Genomic DNA, 24,200 nt, shown 5'->3' on the forward strand with positions numbered 1-24,200 from the left:
CAGAGTGGCCCGGTGGTGGGTGGTTAGCACGTCGGCTTCAGAGATCTGATATCGAGGGTTCAATCCCAGTTTCGGACCTTCCTGTGTGGAGTTGACATGTTCTCCCCGGGCTTGCTTGGGTTTTCTCCAGGGACTCCAGTTTCCTCACATATCCCCAAAAAATGGACGGTCAGCTGTTTGTGAGCACTCTTAAATAGCCCCTAGGCTCCAGCACCCCCACGAGCCGTGTGAGGTTAAGCTGTACGGAAAATGAATGAATAAAAATTTACAAAATTTAAGTGGCAATGAGAGGTCATTACTCACACAGCAGTACTCCGGTGCATTAGGGGGTAATGTGCAATATGGATGTGAGTTCTCAGGTTCCAATTAGACCAAAGAAGAAGAAGCACCCAGGACTGTGCCCCGCCCTTTGGACACTGGCTGACATTTTTTCTTTAATTTAGAAATGGGTTTGTTTATAAGGCTGTTTCGTGCCAACGGATCGCTTGATAATTGACGTAAAGACGCAATTGATTACACATACCTGGACGAAGATCACTCGACTACATGTTTTTAGTAAATGATAACTGGATTTTTGTGTATAAGTGACGGTTTGGTATAAATAATTTCATACTTAGCCTTTCGCTAGTATAAATCCATGTATCTAGTTCGGCACAGTGTAACGTAATGTTGTGACGTTGCCAGGAAAGTGGTTTTTGAAGAAACCAAGAACAAGCCTTTTTCATGTTGCCTTACTATTCAAAAGGAGCAAAACAGGCAGAGGTGACGTCTCGTTTTAGTCGCTCGCATGTTGTTCTTTTAGTTAGTAGGCTAGTCGCCTGGTGTTGAAACTGGCTCGCTAGGGAGTTAGCATGGCGTCAGACACGAGCGACACGGAGGAGTTCTACGATGCTCCAGAGGACGTACATTTCAGCCCCTCTCCCAAAGTGTAAGCAAATACATTTGGCTATGATGCTTGGAATAAAAATTGCTCAAAGTATTATGTACGGTTGGCCTTGATTACTGTGTACAGCGCATTATTTTCTTAAACAATGTTGGTCAAAGCTATTGAATGTTCAACAGTACTTCTATTTAGTCATGACATAAAACATAGTTACCATTGTGATTGTTACTTTTTAAAGCACGTGTCTGTCTTTTAGGTCTCCTGCAAAGTTTGTCATTCCTCAGGTAAGAAAGTTTGTGATGATATTTACAAGGGATGTGCCGATATTAATGACCTGACTTTCGATCTGATTTTTTTGGGCAGTGGCTCCTTTAGCCGGCTAAATAGCTTACTATTTACCCCACACAGAATTCTTACCGGCTAAATAGCCATATGGGGCCATACAGGCTATTTGACCGGTTACCGGCTAAATAGCCCCTGGGACTATTTGACCGGTTACCGGCTAAGGAGCCACTGCCTTTTTTTGAAGATCTCATCTCATTTTCTGAAATGCTTTATCGCTTTATCCTCACGAGGGTGACGGGGGGTGCTGGAGCCTATTCCAGCTGACTTCGGGCCAGAGGCGGGGGACACCCTGAATTGGTGGCCAATCAATCGCTGGCCACAAGGAGACAAACAACCATTCACGCTCACTCTCATACCTAGGGGGAGTTTAGAGTGTCCAGTCATATCATTTGAAAAAAAAAATCAACAACCGTGCTTTACATGATTTTTTTTTTTATGTGCAAAATTGACTGGCAACCAATTCAGGGTGATCCCCGGCTCCTGTCCATAGTTGGATGGGATATGCTCCATCACCCCTGCGACCCTTGTAAGGATAGCGGACCAGAAAATAATGGAAAAATAATTTACTTCTCACAGAAATCCGAAGAAGAGTGCTGTGGAGAGGCTGCATCTGAGACCCCACCAGATGATTCCATACATGTGTGCTTTTCTACTTTATTGCCCATCAATACACACACATGGCTTGAGGTTTATCTTGAGTATTTTTCAATGTCACTGTGCAGTTCATAGAAGAAAATAGTTTGTTCGTGGCAGGGTAAATTAATTGACTAACTCAAGTTGATTACATAACAAAATAAAGCTAATAATGAAACCATTTAACAGTCAGTTTGTATTGTCAGGTCACCTGTGAGAAAAATACACCACACACATTTGCAAAATCAAAGTTTGTACTTTTAGTTAATAGAATAATCCATTTATAAAATATTTAACAGCTACATCCATGGTTTTAGACTAGCCCCTTTGTTGCTGTGTGCTGAATTTAGCTTTTTTGACTCTCTTAGATCATTGACAGCATCATTGAGGAGAGTCAAAAGGAAAATCGAGATGTCGCTGAGCTTTTGGATCAACTACACGCAGACGTGACCGTGGAAGCCGAGTCAAAGGAAGAGAGTATTACTCAGGAAGTTCCCGTCGCAACCGATGAACCGCAACTTATCGAGAGGCCAGAAGAGCAACCGGAATGTTCTTCTACAAACGGAGTAGACTCTCTCCCTGCCCCTGATCCCTTTGATCTCCCCATACCTTTAGTTGGGACACAGGAAGGTGTTCAGCCACCAGATATCACCAGCACTATAGGACAAAGTCACCCTGATGGGGGAATTTTGGTTGCAGAAGGGCTGCAGGATCCCAGATCTGCTGACATTTTGGAGCAGATTCCATTCACAGAAAGCGCAACGGACTCTATGGACGGATCTGGGCCTACAAAACCTCCGCGACAGTTCACGGTGGAACCAGATATTGTAGCTAGCACCAAGAAGCCCCCACCTTCACGACCGCGCCCTCCCAGCGGAGCTCCCCCACCAAGACCGCCTCCACCATCTTTGCAGAGTATCCCTTCCAAGAAGTCTCTGGAGTGTCTCAGGCCCAGCGAGCTTGAAGGTAAACAATACCACAGCTCCAGTAGTGTGTTATAAAACCTTGATCCTTGTGTTTCATTGCAGACTTTGTGGCAACACAGTAATCCAAGATGTCTTTAGTTATTACTTTTCACACAATGTGTATTGAAATGAATGACACGCCTTTAGGGTTTCAGGTGAATGAAAGTTGGTCGGTTTTACCAGAAATATTTTGGTTCAATTTTCACCAAAGGGGCTACGGTTCTACAGGAAGACGATATACAGTGGTACCTCTACATACGATCTTAATTCGTTCCGGGATTGAGCTCGTATGTCAATCTTCTCGTAACTCGAGCGAACGTTTCCCATTGAAATGAACTAAAAACAAATTAATTTGTTCCAACCCTCCGAAAAAACACCAAAAACAGAATATCGGATTGGAAAAAATGTTTTATTTATTCTAATTCATCATCTATTAACAAAGTAACACAACTAGTGGTTTAATATTACTAAAATGTGTTTAATATAACTAAAATTAGACGCATTTCGCAGAGGATGCACAGACGGACATCGTAGCAAGCGGGGGGGCGAGCGGACCTCATCCACGGCGACGCACTCGTAACCGAACAAACAAATTTAAATTAACTTGGATTAATATATACAGACACACTCAAACATACGTTTAATTTTTTTTTTTTTTTTTTAAACCTTCGTTCTGTGGGTTAGCTGTTTGCCACGCCTCCACCCTCACGTTCGCTATCGATGGGCTGTTTGCTGTTGTATTCCCTTCAAAATATTCCGAAAATGATGCACACAAATGTCCTCACAATAGGATAACACACGCCCGGTTGCCAACGAGAAGTAGTCTTGAATGAGCGATCGCAGGAGCTAACAGGCTAAGGAAGGAAAAGCAGGAAATGCAACAGCTGCCTACCACGTATTGATTGTGGGTAATGAAGTTTTATTCTGAGAGAGGGTGCCATTGGCTATCGGTGTTGTGTGCACGAGTATACTTCATTACCCAGAAAGCCCTTTTTGCCCGCGCATGCGCATTGTGCATTCTCTGGTCCTTGTGTAGGAGAAACTTGTTTGAAGAAATCGTTCAGTGCTCGTAGATATCTGTTATACACGAAAGAGATGCGGCAAAAAAGACAGTGCGCTACAATGATAAACAGCCTCATGTCATGGCCACCTGGCTTTCTCGTATCTCGAATTTTTTCTCGTATCTAGAGCGAATTATTTGCTCGAAATTTTCCTCGTATCTAGAGCGAATTATTTGCTTGAAATTTTCCTCGTATCTCGAGCATCTCATAGGTAGAGCTGCTCGTATGTAGAGGTACCACTGTACTTTCTCCGGTTGGTGGTTGAAGTTTGTGCGTTTTTGTGGTCAGGGTAATGCTAAGTTACCTCTTCCAGAATCAGTCGAGTGTGGGCGCCACATCAATTTAAATTGTTTATCAATTATCATATGTCTGCATGGTTCAGTCAAATGTCAGCATACTGTCTGGTTCTTATCACTCTAATCACAAATATTCTACTCATACACTCATTTTAGATGTCTTTTATTGTTTGTGACCTGATTATAATTTTATTTTATGATGTACTAAAGCAAAGAAAAACTATTCTCCTTTTAGTATTTTTGTCTTTACTATTCACCTGTCATTGTAATTTTGTAATAATGCTAACTTAAATGCACATTACATGAATTGGAAAAGATAGAGTTTAATCTAAAAATGTATCTGGCATAAAAAATGACCGTGTTTTTTTGTACAGTTTCTGTAATGAGACGAGTCATCAGTGACCCTCTGGAACCGTCTGGTTTAGTGTCTCCAAGTAGCACTGTGAGGAGCCTAACCAGAGAGTTGCAGCACTCCTTGGATCTGGCCAGTGCCACCAGTGGAGACAAAGTGGTGACTGCACAGGTCAGCTGTGCTTTAGTTGTTAAAAGTCAGACCTTGTACTGTATCCAGTGTGGTCCCTTTTCTTGACTTGAAAGCATGACAATTTTGTGGATTTTAGGAGAATGAGGGTGAGGAGGTCTTGTCCCTGGGTGAGGGTCACGTTCCAGGTCCTCAGCGACCACGCTCCAACTCTGGAAGAGAACTCACTGACGAGGTAGGTTGTTGTGTGTTTTTTTATGTGAGCTGGCTTCATCCTCAAAGGACCAAAATGAATGTTAAAACAGGAAATCCTGGCCAGTGTGATGATCAAGAACCTAGACACTGGGGAAGAGATCCCCTTAATCCAGGCAGAGGAGAAACTTCCTGCTGGGATTAACCCCCTCACTTTATACATCATGAGGAGGACCAAAGAGTATATCACGTAAGTGCAATGTTGTGGTTTTGTTGATATATATTTTTTAATTCATTCAGATTTGGCAGGGTTGTCGCCATAACTCTTCCCTCTGGTGTGCCAAATTTAAAAGGTATCTTGGGACTTAAAAAGTATTGAGATGTTGAATTTTCAGTGTTTTCTTCCTGCACAGTGAAATCAATGACCACATTTATTACTCTCGTGTTGAGTGATTTGGACACCTGGGAAATTTTATCCACTGTGAAAAACAAGGTAATATATTTTGAAGGGAAGTTGTTCAAGAATACTTTTTCCCCTCAGGAATGATGAAGCACAGTCAGATGACGATGACAAGTCACAGGTTCCACTGGCAGACACGGACGGGGGGAAACTGAAACAGAGAACGTAAGGAGCTACGTCGGAGGCGTCAAACTCGGTTTGGTTCACGAGCCACATTCATGCTAACTAGGTTTCATAATGGCCAGACCAGTTTATTTTTGGCTAAAAATTCAACTTACTGGCTATCATTGACGGCATTAGACCTCCAATCCATTTTGACCGGAGGGGCTATTAACTATTACAAGGTTAAAATCAAAATATGATGAACGTGAAATTATAGATTATACTATTACAAGGTTCAAATTGTGAAACAGACATTTTGTTGCTTATTTTTCTCTAACATGAACCGGAAGTTGTTTGGTTTCTAGGGCATCAACTTTTTGCGACGGAAAGTGTGTGAGCACAATTTTTTTTGCGTGATATTAGGAGATTTAAGTAATATTTGGAGAAAAGTTATAAAATTATGCGATTAAAAACATGGCATTACTTATTTTTGCATCACTTGAACGGAAGTTGTTCAGGGTCCGCAGACATCAACTTTTGGTGACATTAGGTCAGTGTGAAAAATTAGATTTTGGAATCATTTTGCAGGTTTATGTGATTCCTACTGATAAAACTTGGATGAGAATGACTATTGTTAATATAGGCGACATAGTTTTAAATGAAAAGATTTTCAGATGTGGTGTCCCTTCAGATTTTTTTCAATGCAAAAAGTGCCGCACCGCAAAAAAGGTTGGGAAACATTGGTGTACGCCCTCGATCATAGAAAACGCACATTTACGATGTTATTGCACCAATGGCAAAATAAAAGCTTGGAATTCTGTACGTAAAGTTTGAAGGTGCCTGTCAGGCAGAACTCCCTCGCAGGCTGGATTGAACCCCATTGGAGCCCCTAATCGCTGCACGTTTGAAGCCCTGATTTATGTCATGTAATTCTCAGTTGCATTTACTGAGATCCTTCAAACACATGTTCACACTAATTCTATGTCCATTTGAATTTGTCCTTTGAATCAAGAACTCAGCTGAAGAAATTCCTGGGCAAATCTGTGAAGAAAGCCAAGCATTTTGCAGAGGAATATGGAGAGAAGGCTGTAAACAAAGTCAAAAGTGTTCGCGATGAAGGTAAAAACAATTGGAGGATAGTGCCAAACTGTCCACGCTTTCCATTTTTTTACGAATCCAGGCTCAATCAAGTGAGACTTGGGAGGACCCGAAATGCAAAGATACCTGAACCCAGTGTAACATTGTTTCCAAACGTTAACATTGTTTCCAAACGTTAACATTGTTTCCAAACGTTAGCATTTTTAATGGAGTCATGCATTGAGGAAGATCGTAATATTACTAGATTAAAGTCATTTTGTTGCTTATTTTTACATTACGTGAAGGGGAAGTTGTTTGGTTTTACGGGCTAAGACTGGGCATTACGTTAACTCTCTCGACGTCAGTCTTTCACACAGATCAAGATGACCCTTCCTCCAGTGATGACGAGGGGATGCCTTATACCAGGCCTGCCAAGTTCAAAGCAGCACACAGCTTTAAGGGTCCTTTTGACTTTGACCAAATCAAGGTCGTGCAAGATTTAAGTGGTGAACACATGGTAGGACATTTTGTCCTTTCCTCCTCGTTGTTTTACAAAGGAAACTAACATTCGTCCATTGTTTCTAGGGGGCCGTGTGGACAATGAAGTTTTCTCACTGCGGCAGGCTGTTGGCAACCGCCGGCCAAGATAATGTAGTTCGCATTTGGGTCCTAAAGACTGCCTTTGACTATTTCAACAACATGAGATTGAAATACAACACGGAAGGTATTCTCATAAGCAACCCAGACATTTAGGAGATTATTTGAAAATAAAAAAGTATGGTAAGTGACTGCGTTTGCTTCTCCAGGTCGAGTGTCCCCTTCGCCCTCTCAGGAAAGCTTGTGTTCCTCCAAATCTGACACTGATCCTGGGGTTAGTGAATTCTGAAAAAAATGTCTATCTGTCTGTTTTGTCTCTGTTTTGATCTGCTTTAACCAAGTGAAAAATGATATTTTGCCAATATGAAATTTTGTAACAAAGACATGGGAACCGAAACAACGAGGCTTTAAATAGGTTAAAGTGCACCAAAAAAATCCCAGTTGAAATATTTTCAGATCATTAGTTTTTTTTTTTTTCAATTGCTATCCTTGTAGGGTCAAGAGGCATAAATACAAGGTATTTTACTGTTCACTACGTGCTCAAGATCTGGTTTTAATGGAGCCAAACATGTTCCCTGTTGGGCACTCTCTTTTCTGCTCACAATCACTAGCACCATGTTATCATGTTTTTTTTTTTATTTCTCCCTGGAATCATTGTTCGGAACTTACTTCCTCCACTGACCCAGTTATAATTTCATACTCTGACTCGTCGCCCGATAACGACAACAATTCTTGTCTACTGTTTCCCATTGAGTCATACGCCCTCCCCTGGAATCCTTACCAAAGAGAACCACTAAAGAAATTGTCTTATTACTGTAATCCCTCAAATATCATGGTTAATGTAGACTAGACATGGCCGCGATAATTGAAAAATCACCCCTATTATAACTTTTTTCTCTTATTCAGTGCTCAATCCTAGTAGCAAAAGTGGCTTCCACTTAGGAGTTTTAGCATGGATTTTCACATTTTTATGAACATTAAAAAAAAAAAATAGCGGGGGAAAAATCACGAAGTAGTGAATTTGCGATACGTAAAGACGCGATAATCAAGGGATTACTGTATTCTTGCGTTTTAGGCGAGTTGTGTTCCAGAGGATCCAGACACTGAAGACAGGAATGCACCTTTTCGCCAGGTCCCTTTCTGCAAGTACAAAGGCCACACGGCAGATTTGTTGGATTTGTCTTGGTCAAAGGTGTTTTATCGCAAAGCGTTCAGTTCATCCTTAATTTGGCACACTGCCCTGTCTCATGCGATCCACTTTCTGGCTCACCAGAACTTTTTCCTGCTTTCGTCTTCCATGGATAAAACCGTCAGACTGTGGCACATATCCAGGCGAGAGTGTCTCTGCTGCTTTCAACACATTGATTTTGTCACGGCAATCACATTCCATCCCAGGGTAAAGCGTGTGACTCCTCTCAACAACGTTCTTAATTAACACAAAGGCCCGATGAATAACTGTTGATTTTGTTTCTTCACAGGATGACAGGTACTTCTTAAGCGGCTCTCTGGATGGAAAGCTGCGATTGTGGAACATTCCGGACAAAAAGGTGGCTCTATGGAATGAGGTGGATGGCCAAACGCGCCTTATCACAGCTGCCAACTTCTGTCAAAATGGAAAGTACGCTGTCATTGGCACCTATGATGGAAGATGCATCTTCTATGACACAGAGGTATGCTATCTTACCTCAACTACATCAGGCATTGGCTGCTAAGAAGATATACTCTTCACTTTTTATGAAATTTGCAGCGTCTGAAATATCATACCCAAATACACGTGAGGTCCACCAGAGGCAGGAACAAAGTTGGACGAAAAATTACCGGCATTGAACCATTACCCGGAGAGAATAAGGTAACTAACCCCGTTTTTTTCTATAACTCCCTTTGGAATATATACTAAAAAAAGGAGACATTTTATTTCCAGGACTTGTTTTGAACTGTTTGTGCTCTTGTAGATTTTGGTGACCTCAAATGATTCCCGTATCCGTCTTTACGACCTGCGGGACTTGTCTCTATCCATGAAGTACAAGGGTTACGTCAATAGCAGCAGTCAGATTAAGGCCAGCTTCAGGTGAACAGTTTTTAGCCAAAGCAACATTATGAACCACTAATGCTGAGTTCAGACCGGCCTCGTTCTGTCGCTCGCTCTACGCCTGTTGCCAGATGTGGTTTTGGGTTCCAGCAGACCAAAAGTTGGAAGTCCGCTGACCCTGAGCAACTTCCGGTTTACTTACTGTAAAACTTATAAAACGCCTTAAATCTCGTCATTTTACGACATCACTTTTTTCCTTCGTATCTTGCTTCATTTATTGGATTGACTTTGGATGGGGACCCATAGCAGCGTTAAAAAAACGTGCCCAGTCTGAACACGGCGTTTGTAAAGAACGTCATTTTTTAATGTAGTTTGGAATCACCGCTGTAGACACAGCTTGATTTTTTGTGAGTTTGAGCAAATGAAATGTTGGCAAGTGTCACTTATGTGACCCCTCAGTCGCTTTGCTCATGTCGTATTTTACATCCCATCTTAAAAGCCAAATGGGTTTTAATGCGACCGTTGTCCCACAGCCATGACTACTCTTTCATCGTCAGTGGCTCAGAGGATAAATGTGTGTACATCTGGAGCACTTACCACGACCTCAGCAAATTCACATCTGTACGGAGGGACCGCAATGACTTCTGGGAAGGAATTAAAGGTAACTGCTGATGTATATTAACAGTATTTTTAAAGTTCCTTTGTTACTTCAGGGGATACTTTACGGAGTTCGATAGATTGGACTTCACTGAGCAGCAACCTGGTTTTTCTTTCACATAAACCTAAAATAAAAGCACAGTTTTAATGCCATTACTATGCTATTTGCTTGGAAGCAAGAGTAAGACATTTTAAGTGATGTTACAAAGGCAGGCTTTTTAATCCATTTTGTGCGTCCCATGTTCTTTGGGACTTACTTTTTTCCCCTAAGTTATATATCCTCTGCTGGAACCCTTACATCATCGGTTTCAACTACGCAGGGGCAAACCATTACAAAAATAATGTTCATTGCACATTTTGTATGAGTCCTGATCATTGATTTTTTTTGCATGTTTGACAAGAGTTAATCATTGATTTAGTGGGTAAAATTTTGTGATTGTGGGAGTTTAATGCAAGCACCTGAGTAATGTGTCTCTTTGTACAGCACACAACGCTGTGGTCACATCTGCCATTTTCGCACCGCAACCGGGTCTTATTGTGCCACAAGAGAACTTAGCGGAAAAAACAGATGCCGAGTGCAAGAGTTTGGACTCTAACGAGTCGGAAACAATACCCTCAGGTAGAGTGCAAGACTTTGTTAAAGCCCAGAAATGTGCCCCAAGGGTTTAATTTTTGACCGTTCTGTCTTGCAGGTGCGCTAAAGACAGATCACACAGAGGTTCTTCTCTCTGCTGATTTTACAGGAGCCATCAAGGTTTTCGTCAATGTGAAGAAATATTGAGCTTTGTGAGACTTTTTAGCTCACCTACAAACAATTGCTCTAGTTTTAATGGTCACATGTTTCAGTTTATTGCCAAGCAACTGTTAAGTAGTTGGGAATTTGTAGAAGTTCTAATCGCCAACGTCACATGGATCAAGTAGAGGCAAAACGTTGGGGTCTTATTCGTTGATTGGAAATACCTGGGTAGCTTCTCGTGCTGTGACTTTTCAGAGGATATTACTTCCTATTTTTGAGTCACACATTTCAATGTGTCTGGAACATTTCGTCTTGAAAAGGTGATGTGTAAATGTGCCTAAAAAAAAGTCTAGCTTGCTTTTTTTTCTTAAAGTTTCAGCCTTAACATTTCCTCGGCCTGTGATAGAAACATTTTCGATACAGGATTTTTATTTAATCGTGTCAGGTATCTTAATATACATTTCAGAAACACTAATGGTTCTATATTTGAGAAGTTTCAATTTATAAAGACTGTAGATTTACAATGTAAGATTGCACACGTATTGCTTTTATAAGCAACTTTCCGCTCTATTGACTTCCTCCTCAATAAGTGCTTGTTAATATTTTTAAGTTGATCCTTAAACCTAGCACTTTTCTCCCCCCCCAGAAGAAATGTCACAAATGCACATCATCACTAAACGTGATTTAATGTTTGAGTAGTGCACATTTCAAATTATTTTATAAACATATGTAAAACAAAAATACAATAAGTGTCTAAATATGATACAAAAAGCTGAAATCTTGAGAGGATTTGTTCGGGACCAAGACAACAGAAAACTGAGTGGTAGATGCGAGAGTCAGTGTTTACTCTTCTTTGACTTCTTGTGGGAGCGATGCGGGGACTGTGATCGGGACCTCCGACCCCTCCACTCCGGAGATCGAGATCTGGACCGTTTGGACTGTCTGGGACACCTGAAAGGAGACAGCATAGTTTTAAGAACACAATTTTTGCACAGAACAAAATGTCGTGCATCACTTGCTTTGAAGGGGAGTTGCTATTTGATTTTCGAGCACGCTTGTCAGCATCTCGACTCCGTTGTCTGTCTCCATCTTCGCTTTTTCTGCTCTTCTTCTCCTTTTTGTCTTCTGCTGGTCTGTCTTTTGATTTGGGTGTTGATCTCTCAGGTTTCTCCTCATTTTCAAATTCCTACAGCAGAAAGTAAATGTTTAGTATCCGAAAATCGCATGATTGTTAGCAAGCGGGTTCTCTGGGACCACTATGTTTAACATGAGGTCTGATTTAACAGAGCATTGTTCTTGTGCTGTTGTAACTGTACTTTTGTCACTGTTGCCAATCCAAACTTTGTTATTAAAGAAATATTTATCTTACTGAGCTATGTTTTTTTTTCTTGCTCATGTTGTTCCAAATACCTTCTGGAGCAGTTTGTTCCTGTAATATTCCACGTGCTGTTGGATGCTCATTCCAGACTTTCGCTCTCTCTTGCCACTTTCAAGCTCGTCTTGGAATGTCAGAACCTTCAACTGGATTACAAAGCTTACGTTAAAACCTGCTCATTAGCAGGGATATCCCAAAGTTGATTTTGTTTTAAGATGCATTTTGCTAATATTAGATATTTTTAGAACAGTAAAAAGGTGATCAGCAAATGATTAATCAATTCTGACCACTTGGTTCCTCAAAATATGCTTCGTTCACAAATATTACAGTGTTCTGTTACATGAAAAATAGAAGCAACAAGCACATTGGTACTGACAACACAACTACATACATTCATACCTTGAGATACGAGCTTAATGTGTTAAGAGACTGAGCTCGTATGTCGATTTACACGCATCTCAACTCAACCTTTCCCATAGAAATGAACTATATACAAACTAATTCGTTCCCACCCTCGGAAAAAAAGGGATATTACAATGGAAAAAAACATTTTTATTGGTTGTAATTCACCATCTAACAGTAACAAATAACTAGTGGTTATGATGTTTAATACTAAAATGAAACATTCAGTACAATGTGAAATTCACGGGTGGGAGAGAGTTAGAGAATTGACGGATACGCTCTTAACATAAAAAACTTTAAATTTAACTTAAATGAACTTAAATTCCTATACACACTTAAAAAAGTTTTAATCTTACGTTACACTAAATGTAAACCTTGTGCAATAACCAAGGTAAAGAGGTTAAAGTATTCCACCACGGCTTCGAGGCGAACTTTCTGCTTCTCCATACGCTTTTCGATTATTTCGTGCTTAATATCGATTGTCCTCATTCGCCTTTTCTTCGCACTAGCCTTCATTCCACCGGCTTGCTTTGGACCCAGTTTTTCCCATAATTCTGCACTGACTAACGCAAAATAAATCATAAGCAGCCTCTCGCGTCTCGGCCACCTGGCTGTCTCTTATGCTCATATATCAAGGCAAATATTTACTCTGCGTTTTACTCGTATCTCAAATTCCTCGTATGTTGGGACATTCGTATGTCAAGGCCCTATTGTACTGGATTGGATCTGATTTTCAGACCAAATCCGTGACTCAAAAAAATAGCCATACTGGATATTAAGGATTGGTTTTAAGGATATAATATATGTATTATATGAGATAGCATATGAAGAGCCACTTACTTCCAGCTCTCTCAACTTTTTTCTTTGGCTTTCAGACATTTGAAAGCTTTTGAGTGAACACTGGAAATGTGCAGTGTCGTGTTTGGGGAAGTTGCCGGAGTCATTGCTGCTGTCGCTCTCCGAGTTCCCTCCAACCAGTGATTTGACGCTGTTCAGGACAGAAGAAATGCTTGTGGAAATGTGTCGACAGACAAAAAAAAAGATTGACTCTTACCTCACATTCACTTCATTATCATGCTTGCTGGTTGCAGCGCTCCACTTGGATTTGGGCAAGGCTGAGCAAGATAAAAAGATCAATCTCCCCCACCAAGCAGATTAACGTGCCCGTCTTACCTTGCGAGAAACTCTCCTCATCCGGCGTCTTCTCCCACTTGGACAAAGGCCCTCTGGAGAGAACCCCCTTGCTGTCGACCACTGAAGACAAAGGAAGGCTTAGCTCCGGATACTTGACACACTCGATCGCGTACAATGCAGCGAGGCGCTTTACTCACGCGGCATTCCGTCAATGTCGTCCATGGCACTTCCCAAGGGGACACCGTCGATGTCGTCGACTGGAACGCCGTCCAAAGCATCCCAGCCTATGGGGCAGCCGTCCAGGTCGTCCGCGGGCACTTTGCTCATAGGCACTCCATCTATTAGCTCGCTGGCTAACGGCGCGCCATCGAGCTCGGAGGAATTGTCCTAATAGAAAAAGTCATTTAGTAACAGCGACACATCTGCTAGATGAAAAAGGATATTTTCTCTCTCACTTCTTCCTCTAATGCCAACTCCTCTGTGGCTTTGACGAAGCCCAGAAAGATGTTTTGAAGGTGGATGAGATAAGGCTGCGGGTATATGGCCCAGTCCTCCCAAGCTCGAAAACAGCTGGTCACCTTTTGCTATAAAAAACAAAAACAAAATCACTATTACACATTATTTTCCATGAATAAAATATCCCAATAAGCAGAGTGCAAAATGATTACCTTAAATTGTTCGGCTTGAAGCCTGGCTTGTATGTTTTTGTACACTTCATGAAGCGCTCCAAATATATGTGACAGCTTTGATTCAAAACTAAAAATAAACCATCAAAATAGTCGCTATAAATAAGATGATAACAATGAACATGAAAGAATAAATAAAAGGAACATCTCTTACTGTTTCCGGTAATATGACGCCCCGGCTACTTTGGCACTGGAGTTGTACAGAATGTCCGATACGAGATACAAATTGGCAATCTAAAGGGGCAAGGTTAGAGAGTTTTACAATCAGCAGAGAAATGTCCCTCCACTAGATTACAGTTCATCATTGATACCATAGAATAAACCAAAGATGATCTTCAGCAATTATTTAGTATTTCAGTGTCCAAAAACTCACTGGCTTCCCTTCCAGGAGCACGTCGACACTCATGGCAACAATTTGTTCTGCCACTGCAAGGGAGTCTTAAATAATGGGTTCAATTATGGAAGATAAACTTGCCCTCTTCTGAAGGGAAGCCTGAGGCCAGGAGAAGGATTCCGTGATGTTTCCCACCACTTCCTCGGCTGCGTCCGCTCGTTCGAGACAGAAAAGCATGGCGTCGGCGACGTCTCCTCTGCTCGGAGTGAGCTCTTGAAGCAGCGCCTCCAACTTCTGTCTGTGCCTGCGGGGGAAAAAATTATTTGCATCACTCCCAACATGGCGTTTCGCTTGAGGCCCTCTGTCGCTCATATGCCATTACATCGACTTCGTGTAGGACCCATTTGGATTAAAAAAACATGCAGAGTCTGAACGCAGCTGAGTTAACATTGCTGCACCTGCTTGGCTTACTCACTCGGCTCGGAGCTGTCCCTTCTTCACCTCCTCGTTGGGAGAAACGACCTCCTCCACTTGGTCCTCTGCCTCATCTCTGTCCGAGTAGAAGTTGAGGATGGGTGGCCTCCAAACTGAGCCTCCGCGGAACATGCGGAAATCTGCAGTCCTCCATTTGCTCAGAGACTCTCCCTGAGAAAGTAAAAGTGAAATGCGCCAACATTTAAAGCTTTATCTACATGTAGAAATTGCTCATACTATTATCTGCATTGCCCTAAATATCAACTGGCACTTGAGCAAAGCATACAAGGGAATCCTCGAGTTACAACCGTTCCTGTTCTATTCCTATGCTGGTGACGTACCCCGAGTTTCTGCGCAAGTCGGATTTCACTGTTATAGACAAAAGTTACATCAAAATACTCGTGTGCGGTCGATTGGTCGCCGGTCTTTTGGTCATCGGTCCTTTGGTCGCCGGTCTTTTGGTCGCCGGTCTTTTGGTCGTCCGTTGTCGCGGTCTGGTCGACCAAAAGACCGACGACAAAACAAAGTAAAACAACACGGTCTACGCATCAACAAAAGCCAACAATGGCCATGAGCAGTTTCACTGAGCCGACGTGTGAGTGTATAAGAGTTTGTATGTACATACGTTGTCCCTTCAAGAAGCTACGTCAGTCAGGGTCTTAACAAGTTCTCCAACAAAAAACAATAAAAAGTCTGGGAAATTTGGAGCTTTTCTTTAGCCTAATAATTACTAGGGCATTAAGTATGACTAAATAGTAATTCGCAGTTTGTATTTAGGGAATTTGAGCAACGATATAAATGGTAAATATCAATAACCTTCCGGGCGACCAAAAGACCGGCGACCAAAAGACCAGCGACCAAAAGATCGGTGACCAAAAGACCGGCGACCAATCGACCGTGTACCCTAACATTAAGAAGAGTAAAATACATTCACGTTTAAAAAAGGATGCTGGACCCACCATTATTGACAGTAGGTGGCTATTTTTTTTTGCACGACGACTGCGACCCCAACAAAATAAAACGAAAACCAACTCGTTTACATCTCCCTCTTCCACAACAGTCAGACACGTGGTGCGTTTAGGGACAGAAAGCACACCATTTAAGACATCAACATTGGAACTTTGGAGACATGCAACAGATTTGTTACCTTACAGTCCTAATCTTTAGAAATGGTGAGACTTTTGACTGTCAGAGACAATGCCTATGTGATAATAAAACTGCATCTGGCAATGAAAGACATTTGTAGTAAGAGAGTAAAATAAACCAATACCTGGAGGATGGTGAATAGCTTCCAGCGATAGTAAACATGGTTTTGACTCTTGTTGTCAAAAAGGAAGCTGTGCCAAAAACAAAATAACGCGAGTTACCTTAAACACTTAACGGTTAACACGAAAGCACTTTTTTGTACCTGTATTCCGGGTTACTCTTTTCTTTGTTCATTATTATGGCTTCAAACAAAGGACCTTCACGCACCACAAACTCTATCATTCGATGGATGAGGACTAATAAATTTCTGTGGAGTGAGGAAGAGCAAGTGATTTATTTATGTCATTCATTCAATTTTGTCTCCATCAGGCAAGATCTCTTAATACCTCTTTAAACTGAGCCAGTGACCCGTGCAAACTGCAGGGTGGCTTTTTGCTGCAGTCTAACTGTGTCGGTCCTTGTCAAAGCATTTACTCTTTGATAACTTGGAATGCAAATATTTGCCTGTCAAAAAGGACGCCCCATTGCCATTCAAGTGCACTACTGTTGTAGGATTTTATGGTGGCTCAGTCAAAGAGGTAAAAAGAATCCCCCCCAGCCACAAAGCGCATTAAACAAACATTCAAATGAGGCTATATTTGATTTTCAAATAGGACTAGTTTCGATTACTAAACTAGAGATCTTTAAATTCCAGTATGTTTCTTTGTTGAAGTATAAGTATTAGTGATGTCCCGATCCGATACTCTGTATCGGTGTCCGTCTATTGTTGGAGTACAGGACCATATCGGATTTGGTCACAAGACTGGATCCGGTCCAATAGCTGCATGTTTTTAGTACCATCGTGTTTTTGGGCTACTGTAAATCAAACCAATAGCCAAAAATATCCATTGAGTGTGAAAACTGCTTTTCAGAAACTACCTAGCATTGTACAATATTTATAAACAGATAATTTTTTCAGGAGGGCTTGGTTTAAGACAAAAAAATATTTTTACTGGTCTTGAAATATATGTATATTGGTATCAGGAAATCATATCTTTAAAGATCAGAAATAAAATACAGCAGCATCAGAATATCCCTAATAAGTATGAGAGAATTAAAAAGAATGGGACGTGATTTTTTAAAAAGATTTTATGTCCAAAGTGGGTTTGTAAATGTGAAATTATGGTTTTATTCTGAAATGCAACCACATAGTTCAGGCCACACCTTGTAATAGTTGACTTTATTTAGTGGCATTAGATTACTATCAAAATCATTGCAGTGTGGTGATTTATAAATAAATGTATTACATATATAGACAACACTGCAGTATTGAACATTTATCAGATAATTTTTTTTTTATATATATTTATATAATACTAAATTGAGGCAGAAATGTGAACTGTTTGATTTATTTTCTGATGAATGTTATAGTCTGCTCCCCTCTTGCCGTAGTGGTAATGTTTTGATATGTCTTTGACATCTATGGTTATTATTAATTTAGAAAAAGAGGCATATTTTAATATTTGTTTAAATAGAAAATACCCTGTAATTATTCTGAGTGTGGACTTTTGTTAACAGTGGAGACCACTATTTTGAGGGATTTTTTTTTTTTTAAAACTGAACTTAAGTTGGAGGCCTTTGTGATCTTTTTGGTTATTTTTATTGACTGCTTTTTTGTCAACATTTGAATACTTTAGAGCACCTGCCTCTGTTCTATCACTTTGTTCTAACAGCTGGTCAGTCGTAGGAGGAAGAGTGTGTGTACCTTTCGGTCGGGATAACCACTTTGACTACGGCTTCGGACAGAGTCTGTTTGTGAAGTCAAACCAAATAGTGAAAATATGACATATGTGAGTATTTGTACATGTGAAACACTACAGGATAATACACAGCATAAAAAAACATAGCATTCGTTTCGTAGAAAGGGCAATGCGGGGGTCACACTTTTACTATTGAGTGACGATGATACCAACGCCCGTTTTTAATATTGTTATTCTTTTTTCCCCCTCATCTACCACAGCACATTCAACAACTTGTTCAATGTCAGTAGTGAATGATAACAGGCCTTTATCCAAAAGGGCTTGTTTTTCCAAGACCATTGCTTAACCTTCAGTCATATTCTATCCTTCTGCAAACTAAATCGGCCTGTGCAAACTGAATGGCGATCACATGAGGTATACCTTATTAAAGCAAGGCATTGAAGAATAGAATTATTCGGCCTGTCACTTCACAGAACCGGCCTAATTGAAAATAGATTTAATATTTCTGGTAAATTAATAATTTTCAAAATTGGATCACTTCCTACAGCACGAGTGCCTTGGGATCACTGGAAAGTATAAAATTGTTTGAGCTATACCATATTTATTCGAGTATAACGGGCATCCGTGTATAACGTGCATCCATACTTTGTCAAAAAATTGGTATACATTTCTTTTTCTGTTTTTCCTCAGCTCGTACCAAGGATTGCATGCTGAACACATGTCGCCATAACAAATAATTTATTCACAACATATGGTACGGAAACCTGGTAAAACGAGTGGTTATCGCGTCGGCCTCACAGCTCTGGGGTTCTGGGTTCAGATCCAGGTCGGTCCACCTATGTGGAGTTTGCATGTTCTCCCCAGGCCTGCGTGGGTTTCCTCTGGGTACTCCGGTTTCCTCCCACATTCCAAAAACATGTATGGTAGGCTGATTGGACACTCTAAAATGCCCCTAGGTATGAGTGTGAGCGTGAATGGTTATTTGTCTCCTTGTGCCCTGCGATTGGCTGGCCACCAATTCAGGGTGTCCCCCGCCTCTGGCCCGAAGTCAGCTGGGATAGGCTCCAGCACCCCCCGCGACCCTAATGAGGATAAAGCGCTTCAGAAAATGAGATGAGAAAGTCTGATTCACCATCATCAGATTCACTAAACAATTGATTCCATTCTTCTTGAGCGAGCATAGCGCTTCCTAGGTGGACTCGTTTCCCCTACTTTTATCCTACAAACTTGTCGAAGGCTATTTGGAGAGGCTGGCTTTTGTAAAAGAAGGTAGATTATCGCCATCTGGCAGACAAAGACAGGTTTTATGTCTCCCATTATACATAACGCCTGCGGAGGGGGACTTTTTCACTGGTAGAAGGCAGTGTTTTACAAGGATTCGTGTATAACGCTTGCTTTTTGGTACAACCTTTTGCGTGTTATACTCGAATAAATATGGTAAAATGGAGAATTATGCATTTGTATAGTTCTGTGAGGGATGCATAGGTGCTTTCTGCTGGCACAACACTATCATCAACATGCATAAAGCCAACAAAACAGGACATTACCTTATCGAGATCTATTTTGGTCAAGGCCAGGGGTTTGGTGAAGTCGTTTCGGAAGCGATCCCTTGGCTGACCGTTAAAAGGGAGACCGGACTGGGGCGGCGGAGCCGCCCTCACCCCCACTGGAGTGTAAAGCGGCTGAGGTGGGATTCGAGCTGGTCTGCCCCATCCCAGTTTCATTTCAAACCCCATTATTACTTTACCTAGGAGTCAGGAAACAACCATCATATGAGACATAGCCAAGAGAATTGTGGAGAATAGGAGCATATCATTAAAAGTACCATCAAGGGCTGCAAAAGCACGTTCCGCGTCTTTTCGTGTCATAAAAGCCACGAAAGCCCTGTTCGAATTCCTGCCGCGCTCCTCATCCGTGCGGGGCCACATTATCTTCACGCTGGCCAGAGGACCGTACTTAACAAACTCTTTGCAAAGTATCTCCTCATTCATCTAAAAGAACAACAGTGTGTCAACTCCCACGGAGATATAAACTCAAATCATGGTCTACTCAAGTCTTGAGGTCTACCTTTGGACTGATACAGTTGATGTATAGGTTCGTGTTGATTGGCACTGTTGGGTCATCATAAAATGCTGTGGAACACAAGGTTTATTGCTGCGTTCAGGCCGTCCACTTTTTGTAACGCGACAACGTGTCGATTGCGCTACACCCCTCGCCAAATGTTGTTTTGTGTTTTCACAAAAAAAGTTGTGAAAAATCTGTTCACCCAAAACAACTTCTGGTTCACGTAAAGTAAACATAAGAAATATGACGGCGCCGTTGTGTTGACTTTATATGGCCTGTCTGAACGCAGCGTAATATTTCCCATAGCGGAAAAAGACTCAAATCCCCATTTACAGTGGTACCTCGACCTACGATCAGCTCTACCTATGACATGCTCGAGATACGAGGAAAATTTTGATCGAATAATTCGCCCTAAAATTTCGAGATGCGACCAAGCCAGGTGGCCATGACATGAGAGGCTGTTTATCATTGTAGCGCCCTGGTTTTTTTTTCCAGCATCTCTTTCGTGTATAACAGATATCTACGAGCACTGAACGATTTATTCAGACGAGTTTCTCCTACGCATCGACCAAGAAACGCACAACGCGCATGCGCGGGCAAAAAAAGGGCTTTCTGGGTAATGAAGTATACTCGTGCACACAACACAAATAGCCAATGGCACCCTTTCTCAGAATAAAACTTCATTACCCACAATCAATATGTGGGCAGGCTGTTATTCCCTCCTTAGCCTGTTAGCTCCCGCGACCGCTCATTCAAGACTACTTCTCGTTGGCAAGTGGTCGTGCGTTATCCTATTGTGACGACATTTGTGTGCATCATTTTCGGAATATTTTGAAGGGAATACGTACAACAGCAAACAGCCCATCGATAGCAAATGTGAGGGTGGAGGCGTGGCAAACAGCTAACCCGCCCAGAACGAAGGAAAAAAATAAATAAAACTAAATTAGAATTCAGTTTAGTGTAAAGTTACATTAAACGTATGTTTGAGTGTGTCTGTATCTATTAATCCAAGTTAATTTAAATGTGTTTGTTCCGTTACGAGTGCTTTGTCGTGGAAACCAAAACCCGCCCCATCTGTGCGTCTCTCTCTCCCGTCGACAAAATCTGCCCAATTTTAGTTATAGTATTAAACACATTCTATTAATATTAAACCACTAGTTATGTGTTACTTTGTTAATAGATGGCGAATTAGAAGAAATACAACATTTTTTCCAATCCAATATCCTGTTTTTGGTGTTTTTTCAGAGGGTTGGAACAAATTAATTTGTTTTTAGTTCATTTCAATGGGAAACGTCCGCTCGAGTTACGAAAAGCTCGACATACGATCACAGTCCCGGAACGGATTAAGATTGCATGTCGAGGTACCACTGTACTTGATTTTTAGCATCTCAATACAAAATAGCATAACACCAGTTTCTTACTAGGACGTCCTAACAATGGTGATTCCAGAAGTCCTCCGCCGGTTGGTTCATTTTGCTTTCTTTTGTGTCTTTCCTCACGCTCTTCCTGAATTCTATATTTTCAAAAAGACACGTACAAAAATATAAGTTAACTGACAAGTTCAGTGCAACACTAGATGGGAACTTTTTGGTAGACTTACAGCTTTAGTTCCTCCTTGAAGAGCTCCAAGTTACTCTTTTTCTTTTCCTCTACCTTTTTTTTAAAAGCCTGTGAAACAAAAACATATGTTCCACTGACAAATTTGTTTTGATTCAATCTGTCAGCTAAATTTGGATATTTATAAGGGGCCCAACTTACAGACTTTTTGCTCTCTGCATAATGTGTTGGTGGGGGATCATCAGATTGATAAACAAACTTTGAGGAGGCAGGTCGATAAAGCCTATTTTTTGTGGCCTCTGCTGCTTCCTCATCTGGAGGAACAATAGTAGTCATTAAACAATGATAATTATTGCAAGTTTTAACTCTTGAGTAATGTTTTTTTCTGGTATAAAGGCTGAAAATAATACATCATTTTTTACTATTACATTTTGTGAGAGAGTATAGCAAAAACCTGACCTTTTGTTGGATTTACAATGCCTCCGCGGACGAAGGTTTTCACCCCACTCTTCTGGTTGGGCTCAAATGACGCTAAAAATTCTTCAAAAACTACAGCTGCTTTTTCATGCTCCTAGGAGATCAACAGAATCATTCAAAACAGCACATTCCCTTATCTACATGCATTCAGTTCAAGTAATTTCAATCAATTTTGATATTGTTACCTTTTGCTTTCGCACTTCTTTTTCTTTCCTTGTTAGAGTTTTGACTGGAGTGACAATGGTTCCTTTTTTGTCAGCCATTCTTCAAATGGAATAAGACATTTAATTTTAGACTAATTACTTAGCCTGAAAAAAATGAAGGCAAGAGATTAATAAGGTAGCAAAACACACATTAATCTATATTTTCTATGCATCATTGCCTCAAACGCACAATATAATGCCAAAAGTAAGTTTAGGGAATGTGATCATGAGAATGTGGGACCATCCCAAAAGCACGTTTATGTCCAACTTACAAACATTGGCTGAGAAGGCATCCCTCAAAGAAAAAATAATACTTTAAAATGTGATGTCAGCTTTAAATATTAGCTGTCCAATATTCTCCCATCAATGTTTGCCCATAAGCAGTCCTTTATTTTGATTGTTTTATACACCCTCGCCATTTCATGAACGACCATTTTCATGGGCTATGAAACCAAATAATAGTATTGTTTTGCATCACTAAATCTGAACACGATTTGGTTATCTTAAATGTGAAACCGATGTGTGGTAAATCGTAAGGATCGTGTGGGGGAAAAGCAAACACACACTATACAGTACAATTATACTGACTCCTATATAGATGCATTATTGATGGCGAGATGACGGAAATAGCAACACGCGTCGTTGTGTGTAGGCACCACAAACAATAATCACTGCTGGAGGTAAATGACTAAACAAAGTTTAAGCACTAAAAACGACTATTTAAAGGGCCTGTGTCTTCTCACCTCCTCGCAATGGTTGACTATGCTAGCATCAAGATGCTAACATCAACATAGCCTCGCCGATCGTTCCACAAAGATGCGGTGCAACTCCTAAAGAATTGTCCGTTCTGTCAAAACATATTCCACCTACAATCCCTTACCGACGACAAAAAATCACCCCTTAAAGAAGCAAGTCCCCCGCGCCTAACAAACACATCTGATCGCTACTCGTTAGCAACGCCTAGCAAGCATCTACACGCGTCATTAATTAAACACACAATGATTGCACGCGGGAGCCTCACAGCTTCATCCGAATAGTGCAACTTACAGTGCGTTTAGTTTTACTGCTTCACCATTCTGGCATCGATGATAGCGGACAATAACAACATGCTACCACAAAGCAGAATCGACTGACGAGTAGTAGTTCAGTCGGTAACCACGAGGGCTCATAAATATTCAGAAGGGGGCATTTCACCCTTTGTTATACTCACAAGGGCCGATTTATAATCAAAAAGTCGTGAACATTCACTTTTTACAACTTGTATTGAGAAAGGCATATATTTGACTTCAGGGAAAAACATCGCGTTGCACCCAGTCAAACAAAAATGTCACAAATTATATCATTTAAAGTGCAAACAATATGTTCTTGCCATGTGCGGGAATCTTCCATTTTCATAAGAGATTATTAACTTATTTGTGAATGCATCACATGATTATATCATTGTGATGCCGGGGGAACGTGTGTAGTTGATCATCCACGACAGTAGATGGCAGTGGTGATGTCTTCTATGCACTGAGCATGCGCACAGATAGAGGTAAAAAAATTGCAGTGATCTATTCATTCTCATAGCAATTAACTTGATTTACGCCATTCACTCTAAATTAGTACCATACTTTTGTTGCATCTACATTTTTTAAACAATTACATGGAAAAGTGACGAAATCATCGGTATCTGTGTTTTATTACATTTTTGTGTACTGTATACATTATTATTATTATTGTTGTTGTTATTATTATTATTATTATTATTATTTTATAGTAAACGAAATGACTTCGAAACTACTTCTTATTTACCCAGGTCTTCTTTGTACTGTATTTACACTTCTACTTAAATGCAGTGTGGAATTAAGCATCTCTCAATTACTAGAGCCTCCTGCTTATGAATCATTACAATGAGAAAACCCATGCAGGCAACATGCAAACTCCACACAGGAGGACCGACCTGTATTTGAACCCATTTGCTTACCACTACATCACCGGACCAGTTTATTTCTGATCAGCTGGCCACCGATTCAGGGTGTTCCCCCGCCTCTGG

General features: G+C 40.9%; 2 protein-coding genes across 6 annotated transcripts; one reads left to right on the forward strand and one right to left on the reverse strand.

The window, feature by feature from the left end:
• The first annotated feature begins 352 nt into the window (after window positions 1–352).
• wdr44 (WD repeat domain 44) lies at window positions 353–11,886 on the forward strand. Its single transcript, XM_077593233.1, has 20 exons — window positions 353–928; window positions 1,140–1,167; window positions 1,805–1,867; window positions 2,230–2,827; window positions 4,558–4,706; window positions 4,804–4,899; window positions 4,970–5,106; window positions 5,398–5,481; window positions 6,431–6,537; window positions 6,861–7,012; window positions 7,081–7,219; window positions 7,302–7,366; window positions 8,168–8,284; window positions 8,366–8,488; window positions 8,571–8,762; window positions 8,840–8,941; window positions 9,045–9,160; window positions 9,655–9,782; window positions 10,263–10,397; window positions 10,471–11,886. The coding sequence occupies exons 1-20, from the start codon at window positions 852–854 to the stop codon at window positions 10,557–10,559; spliced, it is 2,697 nt and encodes an 898-aa protein (XP_077449359.1). The 5' UTR covers window positions 353–851; the 3' UTR covers window positions 10,560–11,886.
• Window positions 11,182–23,349, reverse strand: LOC144068610 (U2 snRNP-associated SURP motif-containing protein). Of its 5 annotated transcripts, XM_077593232.1 has the most exons (24): window positions 23,213–23,348; window positions 22,148–22,270; window positions 21,945–22,056; window positions 21,687–21,799; window positions 21,529–21,596; window positions 21,350–21,441; window positions 19,932–19,996; window positions 19,690–19,855; window positions 19,412–19,611; window positions 17,870–17,913; window positions 16,328–16,432; window positions 16,190–16,256; window positions 14,921–15,090; window positions 14,587–14,749; window positions 14,266–14,345; window positions 14,094–14,181; window positions 13,881–14,009; window positions 13,623–13,812; window positions 13,465–13,545; window positions 13,346–13,406; window positions 13,132–13,279; window positions 11,925–12,035; window positions 11,534–11,700; window positions 11,182–11,465 (listed from the first exon to the last, which is right to left on the reverse strand). In XM_077593232.1, the coding sequence occupies exons 2-24, from the start codon at window positions 22,223–22,225 to the stop codon at window positions 11,351–11,353; spliced, it is 2,613 nt and encodes an 870-aa protein (XP_077449358.1). In that variant the 5' UTR covers window positions 22,226–22,270; window positions 23,213–23,348; the 3' UTR covers window positions 11,182–11,350. The 5 variants fall into 5 exon arrangements, with proteins under 5 accessions (XP_077449358.1, XP_077449353.1, XP_077449356.1 ...); XM_077593227.1 differs by having other exon boundaries at window positions 11,182–11,700; window positions 23,213–23,349; XM_077593230.1 differs by having other exon boundaries at window positions 11,182–11,700; window positions 22,148–22,226; window positions 23,213–23,333.
• Between the last annotated feature and the right edge of the window lie 851 nt (window positions 23,350–24,200).

Source organism: Stigmatopora argus, chromosome 22, assembly GCF_051989625.1.
Source record: "Stigmatopora argus isolate UIUO_Sarg chromosome 22, RoL_Sarg_1.0, whole genome shotgun sequence".
NCBI classification, from domain to species: domain Eukaryota; kingdom Metazoa; phylum Chordata; class Actinopteri; order Syngnathiformes; family Syngnathidae; genus Stigmatopora; species Stigmatopora argus.

Coding starts and splice junctions, on each gene's coding strand:
- wdr44 (XM_077593233.1), top strand. CDS start 852: ATGGCGTCAGACACGAGCGACACGGAGGAGTTCTACGATGCTCCAGAG. Junction 2,828..4,557: donor CAGGCCCAGCGAGCTTGAAG/GTAAACAATACC, acceptor TTTTTTGTACAG/TTTCTGTAATGAGACGAGTC. Junction 7,220..7,301: donor ATTGAAATACAACACGGAAG/GTATTCTCATAA, acceptor TTGCTTCTCCAG/GTCGAGTGTCCCCTTCGCCC.
- LOC144068610 (XM_077593227.1), bottom strand. CDS start 22,225: ATGGCTGACAAAAAAGGAACCATTGTCACTCCAGTCAAAACTCTAACA. Junction 17,914..19,411: donor CCAAAATAGATCTCGATAAG/GTAATGTCCTGT, acceptor CTTCACAAACAG/ACTCTGTCCGAAGCCGTAGT. Junction 14,750..14,920: donor AAGGGACAGCTCCGAGCCGA/GTGAGTAAGCCA, acceptor TTTCCCCCGCAG/GCACAGACAGAAGTTGGAGG.